Source organism: Euleptes europaea, chromosome 13, assembly GCF_029931775.1.
Source record: "Euleptes europaea isolate rEulEur1 chromosome 13, rEulEur1.hap1, whole genome shotgun sequence".
In the NCBI taxonomy this organism is placed as follows: domain Eukaryota; kingdom Metazoa; phylum Chordata; class Lepidosauria; order Squamata; family Sphaerodactylidae; genus Euleptes; species Euleptes europaea.
The window spans coordinates 19,184,517-19,206,636 of NC_079324.1; the positions used below are offsets into that span (position 1 = coordinate 19,184,517).

Below are 22,120 nucleotides of genomic sequence, written 5' to 3' on the forward strand. Positions count from 1 at the left end.
GGTTGTAACTGTTTTTACATGAATATTTTTCATTTGCTTGCTTGAGTGCCCTTCATAAGAAAATCATTATTATAGAATTAACATTACCTTCCTGGTGAGATGGTATTTGACAGAACATTCGAAACGTGCCGTTGGTGCTAGGCATTGTCTCCGCAGTGAAGAAAGTGAACGGGGAGATGTCCAGAGTGTCGTGCCGATGATGCCTAACCAAGAAAGTGTGACCCTCAAAGAAAATGGAGTGGACTTCTGGGCTGGTACCCAGGCCTATGACATGCCAGTAGACTGGTTTCTTCTGACAGACTTTTAGATCTGCAGGGAAAGAAAGAAGATGCTCCAGTGAGAAAGCAGCTTAGTGACATTCAGGGCTGAGAATGACCACTTGATGACTAGTGTGATAAATCTGCTCCCCCACACCACTGGCAACCCCACCCATTTTTATATATTTATTTTGGTAACTCCTTTAAGCATCAGTGTTCCTGAGATGACTTCCATCTAATTAGTTAAATATGTATAAGATGACTTTAATAGAATGATCCAGGGGAGGGAAAACGATGAAAAAGCATTTCCGGTGTGATCCCAAATATCCAACAGCATAGAAATGTTGCCTCCAAAATTAGAATAAGGAAGGACACAGAAGGGCCTCTTGAGGAAATGTATTTTAAACATCTGGAACCACAAGCCACAAGACTTTGCTCTTGGAAAGATGGCAGTTGGGACAGAGCTTTATTAGCTGATCTTAAGACCTTGCGGGGCTCACTTGAACAAACTAAAATTGTACTTCTACTAATCTGGTATGAGGGTCAAATAGACCCCAAGTAGATCATAGAAATAAAAAACCTTAGAGGTTTCATTGAGCAAATAAAAAATCTCTATACTGCGTTCCATACTTTCCCTTTGGCAGTCCAGAGAACACAGGAACAAAGATACCAGGGAGAAGATGAAAGAAAATTAAGAAAATATCCCAATTTCATTTGACAATTTTTAAATTATATTTTACCCCGCCCTTTCCTAACCTAAGCTGGGCTGAGGTGGCTAACAACATTACTTTTCCATTGAATTGAAGGTGGAGTAAAAATGACCCTAACACTAGGGTTGCCAACCTCCAGATGGTGTCTGGAGATCTCTTGCTATTACAACAGATCTCCAGGTGGCAGATCTGGAGAAAATGGCCACTTTGGAAGGTATTTCCCAACCTGGAGCTGGCAACCCTACCTAACACAGCCAATGTATACACTGGGGTGGCCAGTCTTCAGGTGGGGTCTGGAAATCTCCCAGAATCATAACATCTTTGGACTGCAGAGATCAGTTCTGCTGAAGAAAATGGCTGCTTTAGATGGTGGACTTAGGGCTGCCAACCTCCAGGTACTAGCTGGAGATCTCCTGCTATTACAACTGCTCCCCAGTCGATAGAGATCAGTTCCCCTGGAGAAAATGGCTGCATTGGCAATTGGACTCTATGGCATTGAAGACCCCTCCCCAACCCCCACCCTTTTCAGGCTCCACCCCAAAAACCACCTGCCGGTGGCCAAGAGGGACCTGGCAACCCAGGTGGACTCTATGGTATTATACACTCTTGAGGTCCCTCCCTTCTCCAAACCCACCTTCTCCAGGCTCCACGCCCAAATCTCTAAGAAATTCCCAATCTGGAGTTGGCAACCTTAGTATAATTGCAAGAGTATAATTATAAGTGTGTGTTTGGGGCGAACAGTTGAAATACTGCAAGTTGATTGACCTCAAGGCTGAGCAATAATGGAGAATGGAGTTAGAAACAGAGTAGTATTTTTCTCATTTTGGACATCAATTTGACCCCCTTTTTGGACACAATCAAGGCATAGTCAAATATTTGCTCAGTTTCATTTGTAAGATAAAGGGAAAACGTTTTCCACTCATGACAGATATTTCATATGTCAGTGTTGCATCACATTCTGATTTTATATGTGCTTGATCTCTACCTTTTTGTATATAATGTTATGCCAGAACCCATTTCTAATGAAAATTTACTATTTGTTTTGATCATTATTAGCCATGTTCTCCAGAAGGAATTATTGAACAGTTTACACTAACATCACAATAATACATTAAAAACACATTAAGAAATCTTCTAAAAATCACTTTTAAAAATCAGTAAAAACAGCAAATAAAACTAAAACAGCAGAAAAACACAGGAAAACCAGTCTGTAAAAGCAGTCGCTACAATCAGTTAAACAGCACAATAGAAGGCATAAGAATGTGAGCCAATTATCTTCAAAAGCTAGGTACCAGGAAAACTGCTGCAGGGAGGGTATTTCACAGCCAGGATGCCACCACAGAAAAAAACCCACTTTCTGGTCACCACCCTTCAGTCATGTAGCACTTTGCAAGTTTTCCAACTTTATCTTGGCTGCCAGGAGAAACTTTGTTTGGCAAAATCACTTCTGGCCTCCAAACTAGTGAATACATAATATAGTGCCCCCCTGCAGTTCTTGTGACAATCCTCTCTTTTCATGTGCTCAGTTGCAGATACTCAGGTTATGGAGTCAAACCATTCATAGACAAAACAGAAGGGGAAATGACCCAACCTCAAAACAAAGTTGGGTACTCAAAAGGGTACCCATCACCTTCTGTTTACTACTTTAGTCACCCTTTTCCTCTTTCTCTTGAAGGGAAGGGAAGAGGGGCACTCACCAGGCAAGGAGGAATTTATGTACCCGTTGATAGTGTGCAGCTGAGTCCAAGTAGTTCCCAGGGTGTTGGATTCAGAGTACCAACTTTTTCCTAAGAGGAAAGAAAATTTTTTTAAGAAAGAAAGATTGTTGTGGTAGCGCTTCATCAGATAACAGCTCAAAGAGCAAATCACTGTGTGGCCCAATCCCTGAAAACTGTAGCTCTATTCATGCGACATATTAGGGGAGATTTATTCATTTATTGTATTAAACACACACATGGGCCACCTTTCTCTCTTGCAGAACTCAAAGTGGCTTACAATATAAAAACATTATTAAAATAAATTTTAAAAACAATTATAAAAGCGCAATAACAACCAATTTAAAAATATCTAATTAGAACTGCCAATAAAAAACTAAATTGTTCAAATGTCCTTAGGGTTGCCAGGTCCCTCTTTGCCACCAGCGGGAGGTTTTTGGGGCGGAGCCTAAGGAGGGCAGGGTTTGGAGAGGGGAGGGGCTTCAATGCCATAGAGTCCAATTGCCAAAGGCCATTTTCTCCAGGTGAACTGATCTCTATCGGCTGGAGATCAGTTGTAATAGCAGGAGATCTCCAGCTACTACCTGGAGGTTGGCAACACTAATACCCACTTCTGTGTCATTCAGGTTGTTCATAAGTGCAGAACTGGGCATGGTTTAGTGCCCAAGGGAAGACTTGAAGTGTTGCTAAATACTCCTGGACTCCTTCATATTTTCTCCCACCTTAGAACCTTTAGGAGACACTGCCTCTACCTTTTTCAGTGTAGCTGCATCCACAAAGACTAGCATCTTGACATGTTTTTTTAAAAAATTAAACTGAATCCTTTGAATTCTGATGGATGTATTAGACAGCATATGGGAAGACAAAAGCTGGAATCCACAATGTGGTGTGGAATACAGAGTTAGGAGACCTCTGACGGTTGGGAAAGGCACGTATAATCAAAGCAAAATCCTGAAGCAGTTGGTGGGGGGTGACTGAGAGGAAACAGCCAGGCATAAAGGTAAAGGTAGTCCCCTGTGCAAGCACCAGGTCATTCCTGACCCATGGGGTGACGTCACATCCCGACATTTACCAGGCAGACTATGACCTCAGAAGGATGGAAGGCTGAGTCAACCTTGAGCCGGCTACCTGAAACCGACTTCCATCGGGATCGAACTTGGGTCGTGAGCAGAGCTTGGACTGCCGTACTGCAGCTTACCGCTCTGCGCCACGGGGCTCAGTTATAAAATGCCTCAGAGGGAGCAAATGAGAAGCAAACCCAAGAGTAGGTTTTAAAGGCAAAGGAATGATTCCAACAGTGTTCACATATGCAAAAGATGGGCAACCCCAATATCCATCTCCCCCCCACCCAACTCTTACCTTCATCAAACACAGAGAAAAGCAGCACAAATTGTTGCAACCGGCTCAGAGCTCCTTCCCTCACCAGGGTTCCTACAGGAAAGACATCAGAACCATTGGAAGAACTTTTGTGCCTCCCCAAGAGATCTTACTGAGCCAGTATGGGGTGTCAGACTGGATCTGGGACACCTGGGTTTAAATCCCCACTGTGTCATGAACCTTGCTGGATGACCTCGGGCCAGTCTCTCTCTCTTCGCCTAACCTACCTAGTAGGGTTGTTGTGACAATACAATGGAGAAGGGAAGAACAATGTACAACACCCTGAGCTCCTTGGGAAAAAGATTGGGTAAGGGGAAATGTAGGAAATAAATACAGAATTCTGTCTCATCCCCCCACAACAGCTGGCCAATAAAAACAAGTCCCTGCATTGCATTAAGCAAGGGAATGGCTTCCAACATGGGTAGGGTTGCCAGATCCCTATTCGCCACTGGTGGGAGGTTTTTGGTGCGGAGCTTAAGGAGGGCGGGGTTTGGGGAAGGGAGGGACTTCAATGCCATAGAGTCCAATTGCCAAAGTGGCCATTTTCTCCAGATCAGTTGTAATAGCAGGAGATCTCCAGATAGTACCTGGAGGTTGGCAACCCTAAACTTGGGCTGAAGCCTCACGCTCCTACCATGGTCCTCTTGACATTCTGCCTTCACCCTCTGCATTTTGGGCTGGGCTTTTTCATTCAGATAACAAAGCTGTTTAGAGAATGAGCTGTGAAGTCTCCAGTTCAAATTCCACCCCAGCCATGAAATCACTGGATAGTCTAAGACAGGGGTGTCAAACATAAGGGGATCCGGCCCCTTGAGAGCTCTTATCTAGCCCACGAGCCAGTTGAGGCAGCCACCCCCACCCCCACTCTTGATTTGGGCTGGTGAGGCATGGCCTGGCCCAACCAAATGACATTTATTTCATATCCGCTCCTCTTAACAATTGAGTTTGACACTCCTGGTCTAAGACAAGCCACTTTCTCAACCTCAGCCAACATGTGCCTAATGAATATATCATAACATTGGCCTACCTTATAGGGATGTTGGGGGGATTGCTGAGCTATTGGGTTGAATCCAAAGGTGTACTTCCACATGCAGAAAGTGTCTTCTGCTCATGGAAAGCCTCCTTTTATACCTCACGCTAGGGCATTGTACAAGAGAAGTGAAACAAAGATTGCCTCCATATGGGGACAATTCTATGTTTTGTTCTCATTGTCACTGTGAATTAGGGTTACCAGGTCCCTTTTCACCACTGGCAGGAGGTTTTTGGGGTGGAGCCTGAGGAGGGTGGGGTTTGGGGAGGGGAGGAACTTCAATGCCATAGAGTCCAATTGCCAAGACGGTCATTTTTTCCAGGTGAACTGATCTCTATCGGCTGGAGATCAGTTGTAATAGCAGATCTCCAGCTAGAACCTGGAGGTTGGCAACCCTACTGTGAATGTAGAGGCATTTGCAGTGACAACAGAGACTCCACATGGGCATATTGAAGAAGGAGTAGGAGAGTTGGTTTTTATAAACCGACTTTATCTTTTAAGGAGAAGCAAACCGGCTTACAATCCCCTTCCTCTCCCCACAACAGACACCTTTTGAGGTAGGTGAGGCTGAGAGAGCTTTAAGAGAGCTGTGACTAGCCCAAGGTCACCCAGCTGGCTTCATGTGGGGGAGTGGGGAAACCAACCCAGTTCACCAGATTAGCGTCCGCCACTCATGGGGAGGAGTGGGGAATCCAACCCGGTTCTCCAGATTAGAGTCCACCGGTCCAAACCACCACTCTTAACCACTACACCACTCTGGCTCTCAACACCACTGTGCTTTCTCCTTGTGCCCACCATTTCCTCACCCCCACCACCAATGGCAGCGGTCTTTTCAAAGTCTGGTAATAGGTATATGGCTATAGTGTTATGATGTCATAGTGACAGACCTACTACCGATTTTTTTAAAAGGCAAAAAGGCTGCTGTTGGCTGAAGGAAATGGTGGGTGGGAGGGGAAATGGTGCTGGATGTGTAAAGGGAAGAGTGGAAATCTTCACCTTCCTATCCACACTGAAACCAGACCTGCTTTGAGTAGGATCTTTCAGGAAAGTTTCTACCAAAGCAGATTGGGAGAGGGGGTGGGGATGGGGGCAAAGTCAGGGAAAACCCAGAAGTATTGGTGTTATGCAGAAGCAAAACAAAAAAAGACCAAAAAATGAAGAAGAAAAAAACCCTACAGTTTGGGAGTGACTGTACAACTTTACCATGGAAGCGAGGTGCATCTTTGCATGTCCCAGGAGATGCTCAACTTTTTGTGCAAGCAGAAGCGTGACAGTCGCTATGAAACTGAGCTATAGTACCTCTGCATGGACTCTTGAGCAAAGAGGAGCAGAACGGTGCTAGTGGTGATTTCCCTTCTACTCCTTTGGATCACTGCCTTTGAATGTGAAGGGCTTTGGACGTTTAAGCAGAAGACAGGCCAAATGTAGGTAGCCGACCACCCATTTTGAGCGTGGTCAAACATTCCTATATCCAATACTGCCAGAGTCTGTAGGGAGAGCTTCCCTTTTTATTTCATTCTGGTATCATTTGTTAGCAAGGGCAGGAGTGAAGGTCACTTGCTTCCCAGCTTTGCAGCAGACAGGACCAAACCTAGCAGCAGAACAAAGCTTCTTCTATTAATTTTCTTTTATTTGTTTTCCAACATTTTATGCTACCTTTCTGCACTCATAAGGGCCACCAAGGTGGCAAGCAAATTAAAACATAATAAAAGCTACATCTTAAAAACTATTAAAACCAACAGAAAAGCAAAATTAAAACAAAACCGCAACTAAAATAATACAAAAACATTAAAACATTGGGCAGGAAGGAAGGATTGCTGAGGGAATGCTAATCAAAACAAAAATTTCACCCCTGGCAGAAGATGGCAACAGGTGGGTCTCCCTAGGGGACAGGTGAGTCTCCCTAGGGAGAGAGTTCCAGGGCTCTGGTCAAATGTAGCAGCCATCAGAGGCAAAATCAAGGCTTAGAACCCCTCATGTCGATGTATTATTGACTAAATTCGTTACAATGCTTTTTTAAAAGTTAACTTTATTCTTTCTCCCAACAGTTAACCAGATTGTTTTGGGGGCTGAATGACACATTACAAAGTCCATATGGCAGACATGTGACCACCATAAGAACTTAGGATGAGACCCACCTCTGGAGTTCCATGTTGGGAATTCAACTCCACCTTCCATAGGGATCCAATCTGGATCATAACTGTGGCAGATGGAAAGAAGGGGCATAAGCCACTCCCCCATCTTGTTACTGATCTGAAACAGGCCAAGGGAACTGCTGTTTGCCCTGTTGAGGATACTTGTGTGTAGTCAGTATGTGGAGGTTTCCCCAATACAAATACTGGCTCCCTGGAGCTATTTCAGGTCAGGAGAATTGGGGGGGGGGCTTCTCTCTGCCTGCCACAGTCCCAATCCAGATTCACCTGGAAATTAAGTTCCCAGTGGAGAACTCCCAGAATACCTTAGTCCCACATGGGGGACCCTTGGACTTTGTAAACTGTGAATCAGCCCTTAGTGTAAATATCAAACCTGTTGATGATTAAAGCATCTTTGTAGTTGCTTGAATTGGGTTCATGCTTTTAAAAAAGGCTTTACATATATATATGTAAAGCCTTTTTAAAAAAAAATATCTACACACACACACACACACACACACACACATATACAGAGAGGGGGTGTGCTTTCACACATTTCAAATAATGCACTTTCAATGCATTTTGCAGCCAGATTTTACTATGTGAAACAACAAAATCCAATGATCATTAAAGTGCATTGAAAGTGGATTGAAAAGTGCATTATTCAGTATATGTGAAAGCGCCCAGAGAGAAAGAAAGAAAGAGAGAGAAATTCAGAAATTACTTGGGGGTTTTTAATTAGCAAGCAAAACTATAATTAACCAGGATCATTAATTATCCAGAAATGTGGACATATGTGGGCCTGAAAAAAAGCTCTTTTATGTGGAAGTCCGCCTCCCACCCCCCACCCCCCAGCATTACCTGGCTGGCAAACCAGCAGCGCCCCAATCAGGCCGGAGTTGGTGTCCTTGACGCTGTTGACCCGGGAATAGTATGCATAGGTCAAACATTGAGGGTCGCTGTCCGTCGGCCCATCAGCTTCAAAGATTTCCCACACGTAAGTGTAGTTCTGGCCAGGCCCTATGGCATCATCTTCTTTCTCTGCCGTGCTGGTCTGATCCTCATAACCTGCTCCTGAAACCAAGGAAGCAGCCCTTTCATTGTTAGCTTTGTTGCTCTTTCAGTCCTAGAAAAAAATCCAGCTTTCCCCTTTCCTTCCTTTACAGTGGCCATTTATAAAGGCAGGAGTCCCTGATGCGGTGCCCATGGGTACCATGGCACCCGCCAGCATCTTTCCTGGCACCTACCAAATGTCTACAGAAAGTGAACAGGGACAAGAGGGGCCCTTGCAGAGCAGAGCTTCTGAATGGCCACTGGAGATCTGATTGGCTGGGCCTATTAAACTAACATTACTTTAGCAGCTGCTACCACCGGTGTTGGTTTTATTTTCTCTGTCCTCTTTCCCAGTGCATTTTTTAAAATCACCCCTTTTCTCCCCTGCACTTAGCCTTCCTCTGTGTGTGTGGCTCTGTGATTATTTCAGCGTTGCCACTCCTGCACTCCAAAAAAAACAACTGTCCAATCTGAAACTGACCCACACTCGCTGTGAAACTGACCAGATAATCAGCCTGGTGGGATTTCAGCATTATTCTCTTGCTAGTGCACTGGATAATAGCTTGGAGGGGAGGGGTTGGATGAGGAGGACAGACACGTGGGAGGGAGAAGCGAGAGTGGACATGGGGAGAAAAACCCTAAGTGACAAGTATACACAGGACCAGCTTTTGATTTGGGATCGAGGCAGACTTTAAACTCGGGGTAAAACTGCATCCTGAAAATGCAGGGGGAATGCGAAGGTCAGAAAATACATCCATAATTCAAATTAAGCCCTCTAGTAGTTGGTGGGTGACTACAACAGGAACAACCCGTGCATTAAATGCCAGGTAGTCTTTAAGATGCTGCTGGACTCCTGTTTGATTATCTTCATAGAAAGAGCCTCTGTCATTATCTGCTTCAAAGCTAAACTCACCCTCTGAAGCCTTCCAGTAGGACACCCCGATGGCGTGGATGCTGAAAGGGTGGGAAGCCAGGTTTCTAAAAGTGACAACTACGATGTCATGAACTTCTGCTTGGATGGTGGGGCCCAAGAGACCTGAGGGAGAGAGAAGGAAAGATACCTCTTCAGATTGGGAAGCAAAGGCAATGTGGGAATTTCATTTTATCTTACTTGCTTTCCACTATGAACTTCTCAGAACTAAAAACTGGAAGCTTCAAATAGGTAAACCTGAACTGCCTGCCAATTTTCCATGTCACCCCATTCCCTGCTAAGAATGGCATGGACACTGCTCAGGCTTTTATCCAGATATTTTGGAAGGCTGGTCAAGGATGGAGACTGCTACTTTTTTCTTGACAGTCGCTCTGCAGCGTTAACATATGTGACAGACAGGCATTCAACAGGTGCAGCTTCCTCCCAACATAGAGATACAATGAAGGGGATAGGCTGCTGTTTCTAGATTCCTTTCACTTGCCCACACTTCCACTTATGTGCCTCAGAGAAAGAAAGTTATACCACACAGTGGTTGTATCCCAGTCCTCTGACTTCACACCTGGTTTAGTGAAGCTATTAGGGTGTGGGGAATGTGGAATGGTATGGTATGGTAAAGCCAGATCTTGTCAGATCTTGGAAGCTAAGCAGGGTTGGTACTTGGATGGGAGACCACCAAGGAAGGTTTTTCAGAGGAAGGCAAAGACAAACCACCTCTGCTCCTCACTTATCTTGAAAGTCCCTTGCAGGGGTCTCCATAAGTTGGTTGTGACCTGATAGCACTTTACACACACTCACACGATAGGGTGTGATCTAAGGAGTCCTATTGAACTTTTGCCTCTGCCATAAACTCACTAGATTGTTTTAGGCATGTCTGTCAACCTTTGATCTACAACATTAATCCTATACTAATCCTAGCCTACCTTTTCAGGCGGTTACAAGGATTACAATTAGGTAATGTATGCAAAGTGCTTTGATCTCTGTCAGCATTATATAAAAGCTAAGTAACCGCAGGATCTGATATGCAGAGAATAAATCAAATATTATGATACAAAAAGTGCAAGAATTCGGAGGTTTTGTACCCATGTTTTAATTAATCATGTCACAGCCACTTTGTCATATTTACATGTCTAAAACCTTCTTACCCATCCAGGCGGGCTTGGGTTTTGCTTGTGTGAACGTCGAATCTGCATATTCCAAAAATATGGCCTTCTTGTATCGAGTGGTGGTGGTGGTGGTAGAGGAGGGCACCCTGGGAAATTGCCAAAAAAAAGAAGGAAAAAAAAGGATGACGATATTGGCCAAGAGCTATACTATATGCATTTGTTTTGAGAGCAGAGTTAGTCACCTACAAAGCCCTCTATTGCTCAACAACCCCTAGGGTAGGGAAGTAATGTATGATTTAGATTCCTAACGTAAGAACATAAGAAAAGCCATGCTGGATCAGACCAAGGCCCATCAAGTTCAGCAGTCTGTTTGCACAGTGGCCAACCAGGTGCCTCTAGGAAGCTCACAAAAAAAGACAACTGCAGCAGCACCATCCTGCCTGTGTTCCACCGCACCCAAAATAATACACATGCCCCTCTGATACTGTAGAGAACAGATATGCATCATGACAAGTACTCATTTTGACTAGCCATGCATCCTCCATGAACATGTCCGCTCCGCTCTTAAAGCCTTCCAAGTTGGTAGCCATCACCACATCCTGGAGCAGGGAGTTCCACAGTTTAACTATGCGTTGTGTGAAGAACTACTTCCTTTTATCTGTTTTCACCCTCCAGCTTCAGCAGATGACCCTGTGTTCTGGTATTATGAGAGAGGAAGAAAAGCTTCCCCCTGTCCACTCTCTCTATATCATGCATAATTTTATAGATCTCTTATCATGTCTCCCCTTAACTGCCTTCTTTCCAAGCTAAACAGCCCTAAGCATTTAAACCGCTCCTCATAGGGCAGTTGCTCTAGCCCCCTGAACATTTTGGTTGCTCTTTTCTGCACCTTCTCAATATCCTTTTTTCAGAGTGGCAACCAGAACTGTACACAGTATTCCAAGTGTGGTCTCACCATAGATTTTTACAAGGGCTACTAACCCAGCTACTCAGTACATTGTTCCTTGGTCTGTCCTTGTGGCGTTTTCAGATCTTGTCAAGCAAACATGCATTGTGAGTTCTTAGTTGAATCTTAAATTATGAGGCATGTGGGGCCAATTCAGTTCAATACTATGAGACACCTCATTCAGATCAGTACCATGAGTACCGCCCCACTTGCACCCACTTGCACCCAGGAGTCATTATTTTCCCCACTGAGAAAATGTAGGTGTAATGATGGGTGACAGGTGTACCAATGGGCTGGGGCTACATGTAGGTTTCCCCACTGTGACAAAGACCAGCTCCCTGGGGTAGTGGTAGATTGGGGAAATGGTCTTTAATAGTTAGGGCTGCCAGCTCCAGGTTGGGAAATACCTGGAGATTTTGGGGGCAGAGCCTGAGGAGGGTCTGGTTTGGGGAGGGGAGGGACTACAATGCCATAGAGTCCAATGGCCAAAGTGGCCATTTTCTCCAGGTTAACTGATCTCTATCAGCTGGAGATCAGTTGTAATAGCAGGAGATCTCCAGCTACCACCTGGAGGTAGGCAACCCTACTAATAGTAAAGTGTCTGCCCCCTCAAAGCAGAATAGACAAGGTTAGGGTTGCCAGTTTCCCCCTGACCACCGGCAGGGGATGGGGGGTAAAGCTGCCAGATCCAGGTTGAGGAACTCCTGGAGATTGGGGTATGCAGCCTGGGGAGGACAGGGGGACCTCCGTGGGGTACAATGCCACAGAGCCCACCCTCCAAAGCATCCATTTCCTCCAGGGGAACTGATCTCTATGTAGTCTGGACATGAGATGTAATTCCAGGTGATCCCTAGGTCCCACCTGGAGGCTGGCATCCCTAATCCAAGTTGATGCTTTGGTGTAGACCCAGCCAGTGTATCTAATAAAAGATAAACATATTTAGATAGCACTTCATATGCATTATCTTGTCGTAAGATTGGCTGGTTTTGCTATCCCTGTTGTGCAGATGGAGACAGAGGAACTTGATTAGAGCCACTGATTGAGTCTGTGAGAGAGATATGATTTGAGCCAGAGACCTCCCAGGGATAGGGTTGCCAGGTTCCTCTTCACCAACGGCAGGAGGTTTTTGGGGTGGAGCCTAAGGAGGGCAGGGTTTGGGGAGGGGAGGGACTTCAATGCCATACAGTCCAATTGCCAAAGCAGCCATTTTCTCCAAGTGAACTGATCGCTATCGGCTGGAGATCAGTTGTAATAACAGGAGATCTCCAGCTAGTACCTGGAGGTTGGCAACCTACCCAGGGCACTGCTCACTCTCTTTGCCGCTGTGCTACTCCAGATCCCCATGTCCATGGGAAGAAGCTTAGGGAAAGAGACACTCAACAGAATGCACGTATGTTGCCTTATCTTCTGGTCCGTGGGATCTTTTGGAGTATCTATCCAAGGGAAAGGACTGTCTACCGTCCCTGAACTGATTTGGCAGACAAGAGATTAAGGAGTTCTAATCATTTTCCGTTAGCATGACAGACTGGCCAAGGAAATCCGGGATTTGGTCACAGATGGAAAAACAAGCAAGTGGGGCTTGATTCTAATTTTGCACGACTGTGAATCAGCACCCATGCTTCAGTAGTCTCTCCAGGACGAGCAGAGAACCTGGCCTTGAAACTGTGATGAGAGGTCAGGAGATCTATGATTCCTAGAATACCAAAATGGTCATTCTGCAGCTGGCTGCCTTGTTCCCCTATAGCATCTCAGGGAGAGGGATGTGAGCTGCAGATCAAATGCCTGGGGAATGTTTGGAGGGAGAGAGGCAGATAAAACTATTGTTTAGGGTTTCAGCCTGTCAGGGTCAGTTGTAGGGTCCCCACCCAAAAAGCCAAGGCACAAAGATAACATTACTGATGCCTGGAACATTCTTGTCAAGAGTCACCCCTGCTTGCAAGGGTATATATAGAGAAAGCCAAAGAAAACAGGCCCAGCCATTGTGTTTAAGTTTCCAAACACCCTCTGGCTCCTACTTGGCAAGGAAGCAAAGTTATGACCTTCCAGCTTGAGGATGGAGCTGTCAAAAAATGGGCCACTGTGTTGTGTACGAGGCATTTGGTCAGAACTAGAATAACATTATTGCAGCAATAACATTTAGCACTCTTGTGGTGCTTGAGAGTATTTGAAGAATCTACTGTATAAGGTGGATCAGTATTATCCTCCATACAGCAAATGAATGGCTGAGAAACAGAGGATTTCTAGTCAAGGCAGAGAAACCAGAGATTTCATACATTCGTTGCTCAGTTTATTAACTACTCCAGTTATATGGAAGGCTGTCCTTAAAAAAAAGAAGAAAATTCTGTCCTAAGAATGTCAACATTCTGAGACTTAAATAAATTATGCAAATTAAGCCCCTGTGCAGCTATTGGTTGGTTTTATATGATAACCTAGAGCAGAGTTTCCCAAACATTTTGAATCATGGAGCACTTTTCAGGAGAGAAATTCATCACGGAGCACTAATTTCCACCTAGCACCTATATACTAAACCAAATGACAGTAGTATTTTTCTTTCCAATCTCTTCATAGAGCACTACTAGGAGATCTTTCATGGAGCATCAAGTGCTCCATGGAGCACAGTTTGGTAACCTCTGGCCTTGAGATATCAACATATCAGGAAAAGCTCCCAATTCAACTTTTACTCCGCTATAAACCGAGGCTAGCCCAATATCAGATCTTGGAAGCTAAGCAGGGTTGGCCCTGGTTGGTAGTTGGATGGAAGACTGCCAAGGAATACCAAGGTTGCATCGCAGAGGCAGGCAATGGCAAACTACCTGGGTTAGCCTCTTGCCTTGAAAACCCTTCGCAGTCACCGTAAGTCAGCTGTGACTGGACAGCAAAAAATAAAATAAAAATAAAGTCAAAAGGTATGCACGGGTCCAAAGTTATGTTCCGCTTTCCGCTGGAAATCCTGCTTTTCTTCTCCCCCAATTTGACCAGCTGTTGACTCTGCCTCTCTTGAAGACTAGAAACTTGCTTTTTAAGGAAGGAGTTCAGTAAGTGAAAATAAGTCCTTAGTCCTTGTAAACATTCTTGTCACTAGTAATTCATAGGCACTCAGATAAACACAGAGGCACTTGGATGTGGTAACAGGATTATAAAATGTCCTGTTGCTTATGAGAACAGTCACTTTTGTTCTGTTCATTTCTTTGAAGGCATCTGGAAATGAGGCAGGCCCACCAAGGAAGACTGATTACTTCCCTGCTCTGTATTGCTGGTGGTTCTCCCTCATATTCATGCATAATTATTTATAATTGTATCCTGTGCACATTTAAAAACAAAAAGAGTATTTGTTATTTTGATTAAAGAGAAACTTGGGGAAAAGTTATCATGCCATAAAGTGTGCAAAATGAGTCTCATGAGCTGCATTGCATACGTAAACAGGCTATGGCTCAAATGGAGAAGACGGAGCTCATGCTTCCTGTTCATCCATGAAGCGAAGTCCATAAAATGTAAATTGCATGTTTGTGCAGCCTCAATTTGTCTTGGGACTATGTATGGAACAGATAAGCAGTTCAACCCTTTAACTTCTGCTTGAGTCTTCTAATCAAAACTGGGCTCCTCATTTTGTTGTTACTATTTTAGATGGAGTGGGATGAAGAATGGTATAGTATAGCCTGAGCTTGTCAGATCTTGGAAGCTAAGTAGGGTCAGTACTTGGATGAGAGACCACCAAAGAAGACTTTGCAGAAGAAGGCAATAGCAAATCACCTCCGCTTAATCAAGTGCCCTGAAAACCCTATGGACGCCATAAGTCAGCTGAGACTTGATGGCCCTTTACACACATATTTTAAAGGGGAAAAGAAGTGTTTCTATAAATTTTATCCTTAAAAACGCTAAAAATAAAGGAGGGAGCTCTGTTTACAATAGTGAAACCGAGCAGAGGTTGAAGAGTTAAATCCCCCTTCTGTTCCCTGCATGACCAAAGTAAATTGAGGCTACATGAGCCTGCAGTGTACCTTTTATGGATGGAACAAGATGTGTAATCATTGCCTCAGATATTTGTATATGCATATGTGTCCATGTGCACTGGAGTTCAATACACATCAGCCTCCCCATTCAGAGATGTAACTCCTAAAGACCTAGGGAGAGATCTGAAGCAACAGCAGCCCTAGAGTATATTCATACACGTAACATGTAATTTTTAGGCTTAGATTATTTGTAGTAGCAGTAGTAGCTGTTGTTGTGGTTTTCTTATTATCTATTGTATTGTGGCTGTTGTTGTTTGTTTGGATGGTTGTTTTTGCTGGTCAGTGACCGTATTAATAAATTGTTATAGCCCTAGAGCACACATATGTGGGACCTTTAAAAAGCACCCCCAAAAGATAAAACAGGTACAAAAGGCACAACGATTTATCAGGGATGCACACCATAGTGTAAGCACCAAAACCTAGTAAACTTGGATCCTGCAACTGACCCTGGGGCTGGAAGGGATCATGGAGGTCATCTAGCCTCCCACAGCCCCCGCTGTAGTAAAGCTGCTTTGTCACAATGTTAGACAGGATGGGAAAACTCACCAGAACTTGAAGATAGTTCTCTTCTGCAACTGCCCTAGTCCCAGCATCCCTTTCCACCCAGCTTGTTCAAATGGTCCTTCACCAACCAAAGCTGGCCAAACCATGACAAGGCACCATGTTCACGACCCACCTAGAACCCCACATTCTCACAATCGCCAACACACAACTAGGCTTGCCAACTTGATTTTTTTTAAAGTGCTGGCCCACTTGGCATAGCCAGTGGAGTGGTCCCCGGATGCACCAGAGAATAGAAGTAGAGGTTGACCAGGAACAGCACCTGCTTGCTTAGGGATCAATCCAGGGCAGAATCTGATGATCCAGAGAAATCTGCAGCTCATGGGTGGACCCTGGCAGATGCAGGGTAAGATCCAGAGCAAAAACATATTTGTTAGGCTCTGAAGTGACTAGCTTTTCCAATTCCAACCCTGTTTAGTCACAACAAAGCGGTTTTACTGGTCAATTTTCTAACAGAGCGGTTCCTCAGTGGAACAGGCTTCCTCGGGAGGTGGTGAGCTCTCCTCCCCTGAAGGTTTTTAAGCAGAGGCTAGATGGCCATCTGTCAGCAATGCTGATTCTATGACCTTAGGCAGATCTTGAGAGGGAGGGCATCTTGGCCATCCTCTGGGCATGGAGTAGGGGTCAATGGGGGTGTGGGGGCGAGCTATTTGTGAATTTCCTGCATTGTGCAGGGGGTTGGACCAGATGACCCCGGTGTTCCCTTCCAACTCTATGATTCTAAGAATGGGACTGTTGTCAGCCCTGGGCACAAACACCACCTACCAAAGCCGCAAAGCCTCCATGGGCAACAAGTCACCCTCCTTACCCCTTCTGGTTGCCAGCCGCATAATCCCAGTCTCTCTCCACCGCTCCAATGTAATATCTCCTGATGATGCCAAGACTCTCTTCCAAGAAGGAGCACAGAATGAAGCTGCAGAAGAGGACCCTCTGCATGGTCCCCGTAAACCAAATGAGTCCAGGATGCAAAAGGCAGCGCTGAAGGAAAAAAGAAGGCAAGTGACCTATTGAGCCATCTCCATCTTCCCCAGGAGAAAGGGAAGAGCGACTAAGTAACTACAGGTTGGGGCGAAGTCCTGACATGCTTTCGATCTGTCACCCGGCAAGGAATCATGGTCATGTTATCGGTGTACTGGGACGTGTGAGTGAGCGACTGGGCGGGGAGCAACAGGATGGAGAGGGGAAAGGGAAAGGAAGAGAGGCTGAGTTAAGGTTTAACCTCTTCTGTGCTGCAATTCCTGGGTTAGGTTAAGAATGGAAGACTTGCTGGATCAGTCATCTAAGCCAGCCTTCCGTTTCCAACAGTTCACAAGCAGGCAGGGCATGATGGTGATGGCCCCCCGGTTCTTGTTTTTTCGCCCACTTTCAGTGCCTGAAATGTAAGGTGCACTGCCTCTGTACAAGGAGGTTCCATTTAGTTATTGGGACCAATATATCCCATAGGGTTTTGATTAACCCTTTCCAAATAAGAATGTAAGAAGCAAATGACAGCATGTTTCCCAAAGATATGTATTCTGAGAAGTCCACAAATATCTGTGAAATGAAATGGAGAAAAGTACTGGGAGAGAAGGGGTGTCCCAAGCACCCCTCCTCTGAGAAAGGAGCAAGTGGTACTATTGATAACAAAGTTCATGATCTTTCTTTGCATTCAAAATAAGAAGATTCTTTATCACCAATTCATTCTCCATCACAGTAAAATGAAAAGACAAGCCACGAAGGAAAGAAATGGATGCAAAATGTTCCGTTATGTATAACGTTTACAGGATTTGGCTATCTTGGTAGAGGATCTGGATTACCCTGATGCAGACTTCTGATTTGATTGCTTGCTTTTTCTGGAACAGCACTCACACAGCCTCGGTCTAGTCCTCAACATTTCAGACCCATCTTTGATCCCAAACTATAGCAGGGGACCTACTTCCACCCCTCTCCTCTATATTTGCCTGTTTTTCTCCACCTTGTTTTGGAATGTGCACATGACAAAGTTCTAAATTTCTAATAGCTGTAGCAAAACAGAAATTTTTGGCTGGGACAGCTTCTTGTGCATGGAGGTAAATGCTATGCCTCTTCTTCAGCACCACAGTGAAGCAACTGCACCCATCTGGGGCAGTGTATCTGCCCTGGCTTTTCTTTATGATTCTCCCATTCTCTTTAAAATGAAACGCAAGACAAGAAAAGAAAACTGTGGTGGTGCCATTTCTGCAAATCACCTTTGATGTGGGCAAAGTGCATAAGAACAGAGGAAAGAAGAGAAATCCCTGCAGTCCAGCACCCCGTGCCCTAGAGTGGCTAAACAGATGCTTTTGGGAAGCCCCCAAAAAGACCATGAAAGGAATAAGAAGAAAAAGAAGAAGAGTTGGTTTTTATATGCTGACTTTCTCTACCACTTAAGGGAGACTCAAACCGGCTTACAATCGCCTTCCCTTCCCCTCCCCACAACAGACACCGTGAGGTAGATGGGGCTGAGAGAGCTCTAACACAGCTGTAACGTGCCCAAGGTCACCCAGCTGGCTTCATGCGCAGGAGTGGGAAAACAAATCCAGTTCACAAGATTAGCCTCCACCGCTCATGTGGAGGAGTGGGGAATTGAACTCGGTTCTCCAGATCAGAGTCCGCCACTCCAAACCACCGCTCTTAACCACTACGCCACACCAACTGGTGCCCAGAGGTATTGTTCCTCTGGGCATGGACCTCTGTTTTTAGGTCGTTAATCACTGTTGCTTGGTAGGTATAATTTGATCCACACATCATCGTTTGATATTGCGCTATTGTTGCACTGGATCATTTGCAACTGGGTTGTCTTGTCCACACATCTGCAATTGACCACCATAGCGTAACTATTGTGCAATAGCCAATAATGTGTGGAGATGGTTTGATCTATATATCTAATAGCGACATGTGACCCCCACCTGCAGATACCTAAATCCACAGATCGGGGCCACACTGACCCTAAACAAATTTTTCTTCAAACTTGGGGGACTCCCCACCCCACTGGGCAATAAGGAGAGAATCTGGTATGGGGAATCAGCAGTGATGGGGGGTATCACAAAACCCCACTTGTAGTTTATAAAAGGACTGCCTGGTGGGTTCAGATGTAAGGTCCATCTAGTCCAGCAGCCTATTGATAGTGGGCAGCCAGAGGCTTCTGAAGAGCCAGTGTAGTGTAGTGGTTAAGTGCAATGTACTCTAATCGGGAGAACCAGGTTTGATTCCCCGCTCCTCCACATGAGCGGTGGACTCTTCTGGAGAATCAAGTTCGATTCCCCACTCTTCATGCAGCCTGCTGGGTGACCTTGGGCTAGTCACAGTTCTCTTAGAACTCTCTCACTCCCACCTACCTCACAAGGTGCCTGTTGTTGGTGTGTGTGTGAAGGAGGCGATTGTGAGCTGCTTTGAGACTCCTTTTGGTAGAGAAAAGTGGTGTAAAAAACCAACTCTTCTTCTTCACATGTAAGGCATTCAGCCAGCAGCTTTTTTTCCTCAGCCATCGGCTCAAACTATAGGAGGAGGGCAGGTCTTCAGATATCACCAGAATTTCTAAGTGGGGGGGGGTTATGCCCACTGTGTTGCCAGGCAGCATGGGATGTACTCACTGGTTTGGTTTGTCTTTGCTTCCTTCTGTGATCATGACAGAGGTTCCCACTGGCCCATGCACCCCACCCCTGTTCTTTTCCAGAGAGAATCATGATTGGTCCAGAATGGCTACCACTTCCTACCCCAATCCTTGAGCTGTCAAGATAGGTGCCTGAGTGGACTTGGTGGTTTAGGCCCTATTCAGATTACCCTTCTAAACCGGTTGTTATCCGTTGTTGGCCCGTTTTGGAATAAAGCAATAAAAAGATGGGTGTTCATACAGCTCATTTCAATCCATCTATGAGCCATCTCTGAAGCGCTCTGGCTAGTTCAACAGCCTTGCAATTGTTTTCCCACCTTTTTTGCCAGTGCATTCTTTTCCGCCTTTTTTTTTACGTTCTAAGATTTGTATAGTAGTGCTATAGCGCTCTATAGCACTATAGCGCTCTATAGCACTATAACACACACTTTAAAAAACAAAAGCCAGAAAAGAAGGCTTTCTGCACTGGCAAAAAAGGCAGGAAAACAATCGTGGTCCTTCACAAAATGCTCCAGGCAGTTCAAACAGCACACTGGAGCAATTCAGAGGCGCAAGGAAGAACTGAAAACGGTTGAAAGCAGTTTTCATAAAAACCGGCTCAGCCTTGCTTTGTGAATGGGACCCAAGTTGCTTTGTCTGAACAGGTTAAAAAAAACCGTTAGCAGCCAGGAGCCAAACCAGTTGTGCCTGAACTGACACAAAAAATCCATTAGCAACCTGCTGCTCAAACGGACTATAAAGGCAGTTTGAATAGGCCCTTAGACCGGCCATAGGCTTGTGACCATTTCTCTTGCTCTCTGCAAGAGAGTCTCTGCAAACTGAACTTTGTTATGAAATGGTGATGTCTTTCTCCGGGCAGTGGTCTACAGATGGCATAAACAAACAGTAAAAATGCACAGCAGCCCAATTTTCTGTGGATAATTTTTATAGGGAATGAGGGAATCATAGTGCTATTTGTTCTTCCTCAGTTCTTACTTATTGAAGCAGTGGTGTATTCATTCATCAAACTACCAAAATACCTATCATTACCACAAGGGGAAGAATGGCAGTTGAAGGGAGTTCGGGCCACCACCCCCACCCCAAGTTTGTGTGTGTGTGTGTTAAGTGCCGTCAAGTCGCTTCCGACTCATGGGGACCCTATGAATGAAAGTCCTCCAAAATGTCCTATCTTTGACAGTCTTGCTCAGATCTTGCAAATTGAAGGCTGTGGCTTCCTTTATTGAGTCAGTCCATCTCTTGTTGGGTCTTCCTTTTTTCCTGCTGCCCTCAACTTTTCCTAGCATGACTGTCCAGTGACTCTTGTCGTCTCATGACGTGACCAAAATACGACAGCCTCAGTTTAGTCATTTCAGGCTTGATTTGTTCTATAACCCACTGATTTGGGTTTTTTGGCAGTCCATGGAATCCGTAACACTCTCCTCCAACACCACATTTCAAAGGAATCTATTTTCTTCCTATCAGCTTTCTTCACTGTCCAGCTTTCACACCCATACATAGTAATAGGGAATACGATGGCATGAATTAATCTAGTCTTGGTGGCCAGTGACACATCCTTACACTTCAAAATCTTTTCTAGCTCCTTCATGGCTGCCCTTCCCAGTCTCAATCTCCTTCTGATTTCTTGGCTGCAGTCTCCCTTTTGGTTGATGGTGGAACCAAGGAATAGAAAGTCTTGAACAATTTCAATTTCCTCATTGTCAACCTTAAAGTTGTGTAATTCTCCTGTAGTCATTACTTTTGTTTTCTTGATGTTCAGCTGTAGTTTAGGCTAAAGTTTAGGCTAAACCCCAAGTTTAGGTTAAAGAAAATACCATTTAGAAGAAATAATTCAGACATCTGACCCTCTTCCTAACCTTTCCAAGAACCAGTTTCTAACTGGTCTACATCAGGGGTGTTGAACTAAATTGTTATGAGGGCCAGAAATGAAATAAGTGTCACTTGGTCAGGCTGGGCCATGCCTTGCCAGCCCAGATCGAGAGTGGCGAGGGTGGCTAGTTTGGCTGGTTCGTAGGCTGGATAAGAGCTCTCAAGGGGGTCACATCTGGCCCCCGGGCCTTATGTGTGACACTCCTGGTCTACATTTTTCCAAGGTCTCCCCCTGATATTGCCTCTTAGCTCTGATATTCTGAGGTTTACTGCTTCTGGATATGGAGGTTCCCTTTAGTCATCATGGCTAGATGGATGTATTGTCCATGAGCTCTTGATGGATTTATGCCAGCTTTTACTGCATTGTTTTGAAGTCATGTACAGACAGATCTTTTAATTCGGCAACCTGTTATAGTATTTCCCCCGGTATCAAAGTCAGACTGACCTGGACCTGATTGCAGCTTCCTGGATACTACTTTCTCCACTCTGTGAAGATCAGGACAACTGTTTGCCCATCTCTGGTCTTGCGGCACTCTAGCAGTTCTCAAAGGCGATAGTCAGAGACTCTGAGAGTTCACCCGCAGGTTCCTACGGGACCCAAGCATGCAGTTCATTCAGCTGAGAAGACTTGAACTCGTCTCAGATATTCCCTGACCAGCTCCTGGTCAATCTTGAGCCGCGATCCTGCCCCCTCGCCCTTTATCTCGGTTATACTCAATTCCACTTTTGGGAGAAGACTGAGGCAAAATAGGAGTTAAGCAATTTTGCCTTCTCTGTGCTACCCGTTAACATTTCGCCATCCTTACTGAGCCGCGGGTC

The 22,120-nt window shown here is 45.0% G+C and overlaps 1 protein-coding gene across 1 annotated transcript in view; it reads right to left on the minus strand.

Moving 5' to 3' along the window:
* Positions 1-16,761, minus strand: part of F8 (coagulation factor VIII) — a 59,943-nt gene extending 43,182 nt beyond the window's left edge. Inside the window, exons 1-7 of the mRNA XM_056858974.1 lie at positions 16,634-16,761; positions 10,348-10,454; positions 9,188-9,310; positions 8,083-8,295; positions 4,042-4,113; positions 2,665-2,754; positions 88-309 (exon numbers count right to left, since the gene is read on the minus strand). Coding sequence (XP_056714952.1) covers positions 88-309; positions 2,665-2,754; positions 4,042-4,113; positions 8,083-8,295; positions 9,188-9,310; positions 10,348-10,454; positions 16,634-16,761 — 955 coding nt within the window. The remainder of the gene's footprint in view (positions 1-87; positions 310-2,664; positions 2,755-4,041; positions 4,114-8,082; positions 8,296-9,187; positions 9,311-10,347; positions 10,455-16,633) is intronic.
* Between the last annotated feature and the right edge of the window lie 5,359 nt (positions 16,762-22,120).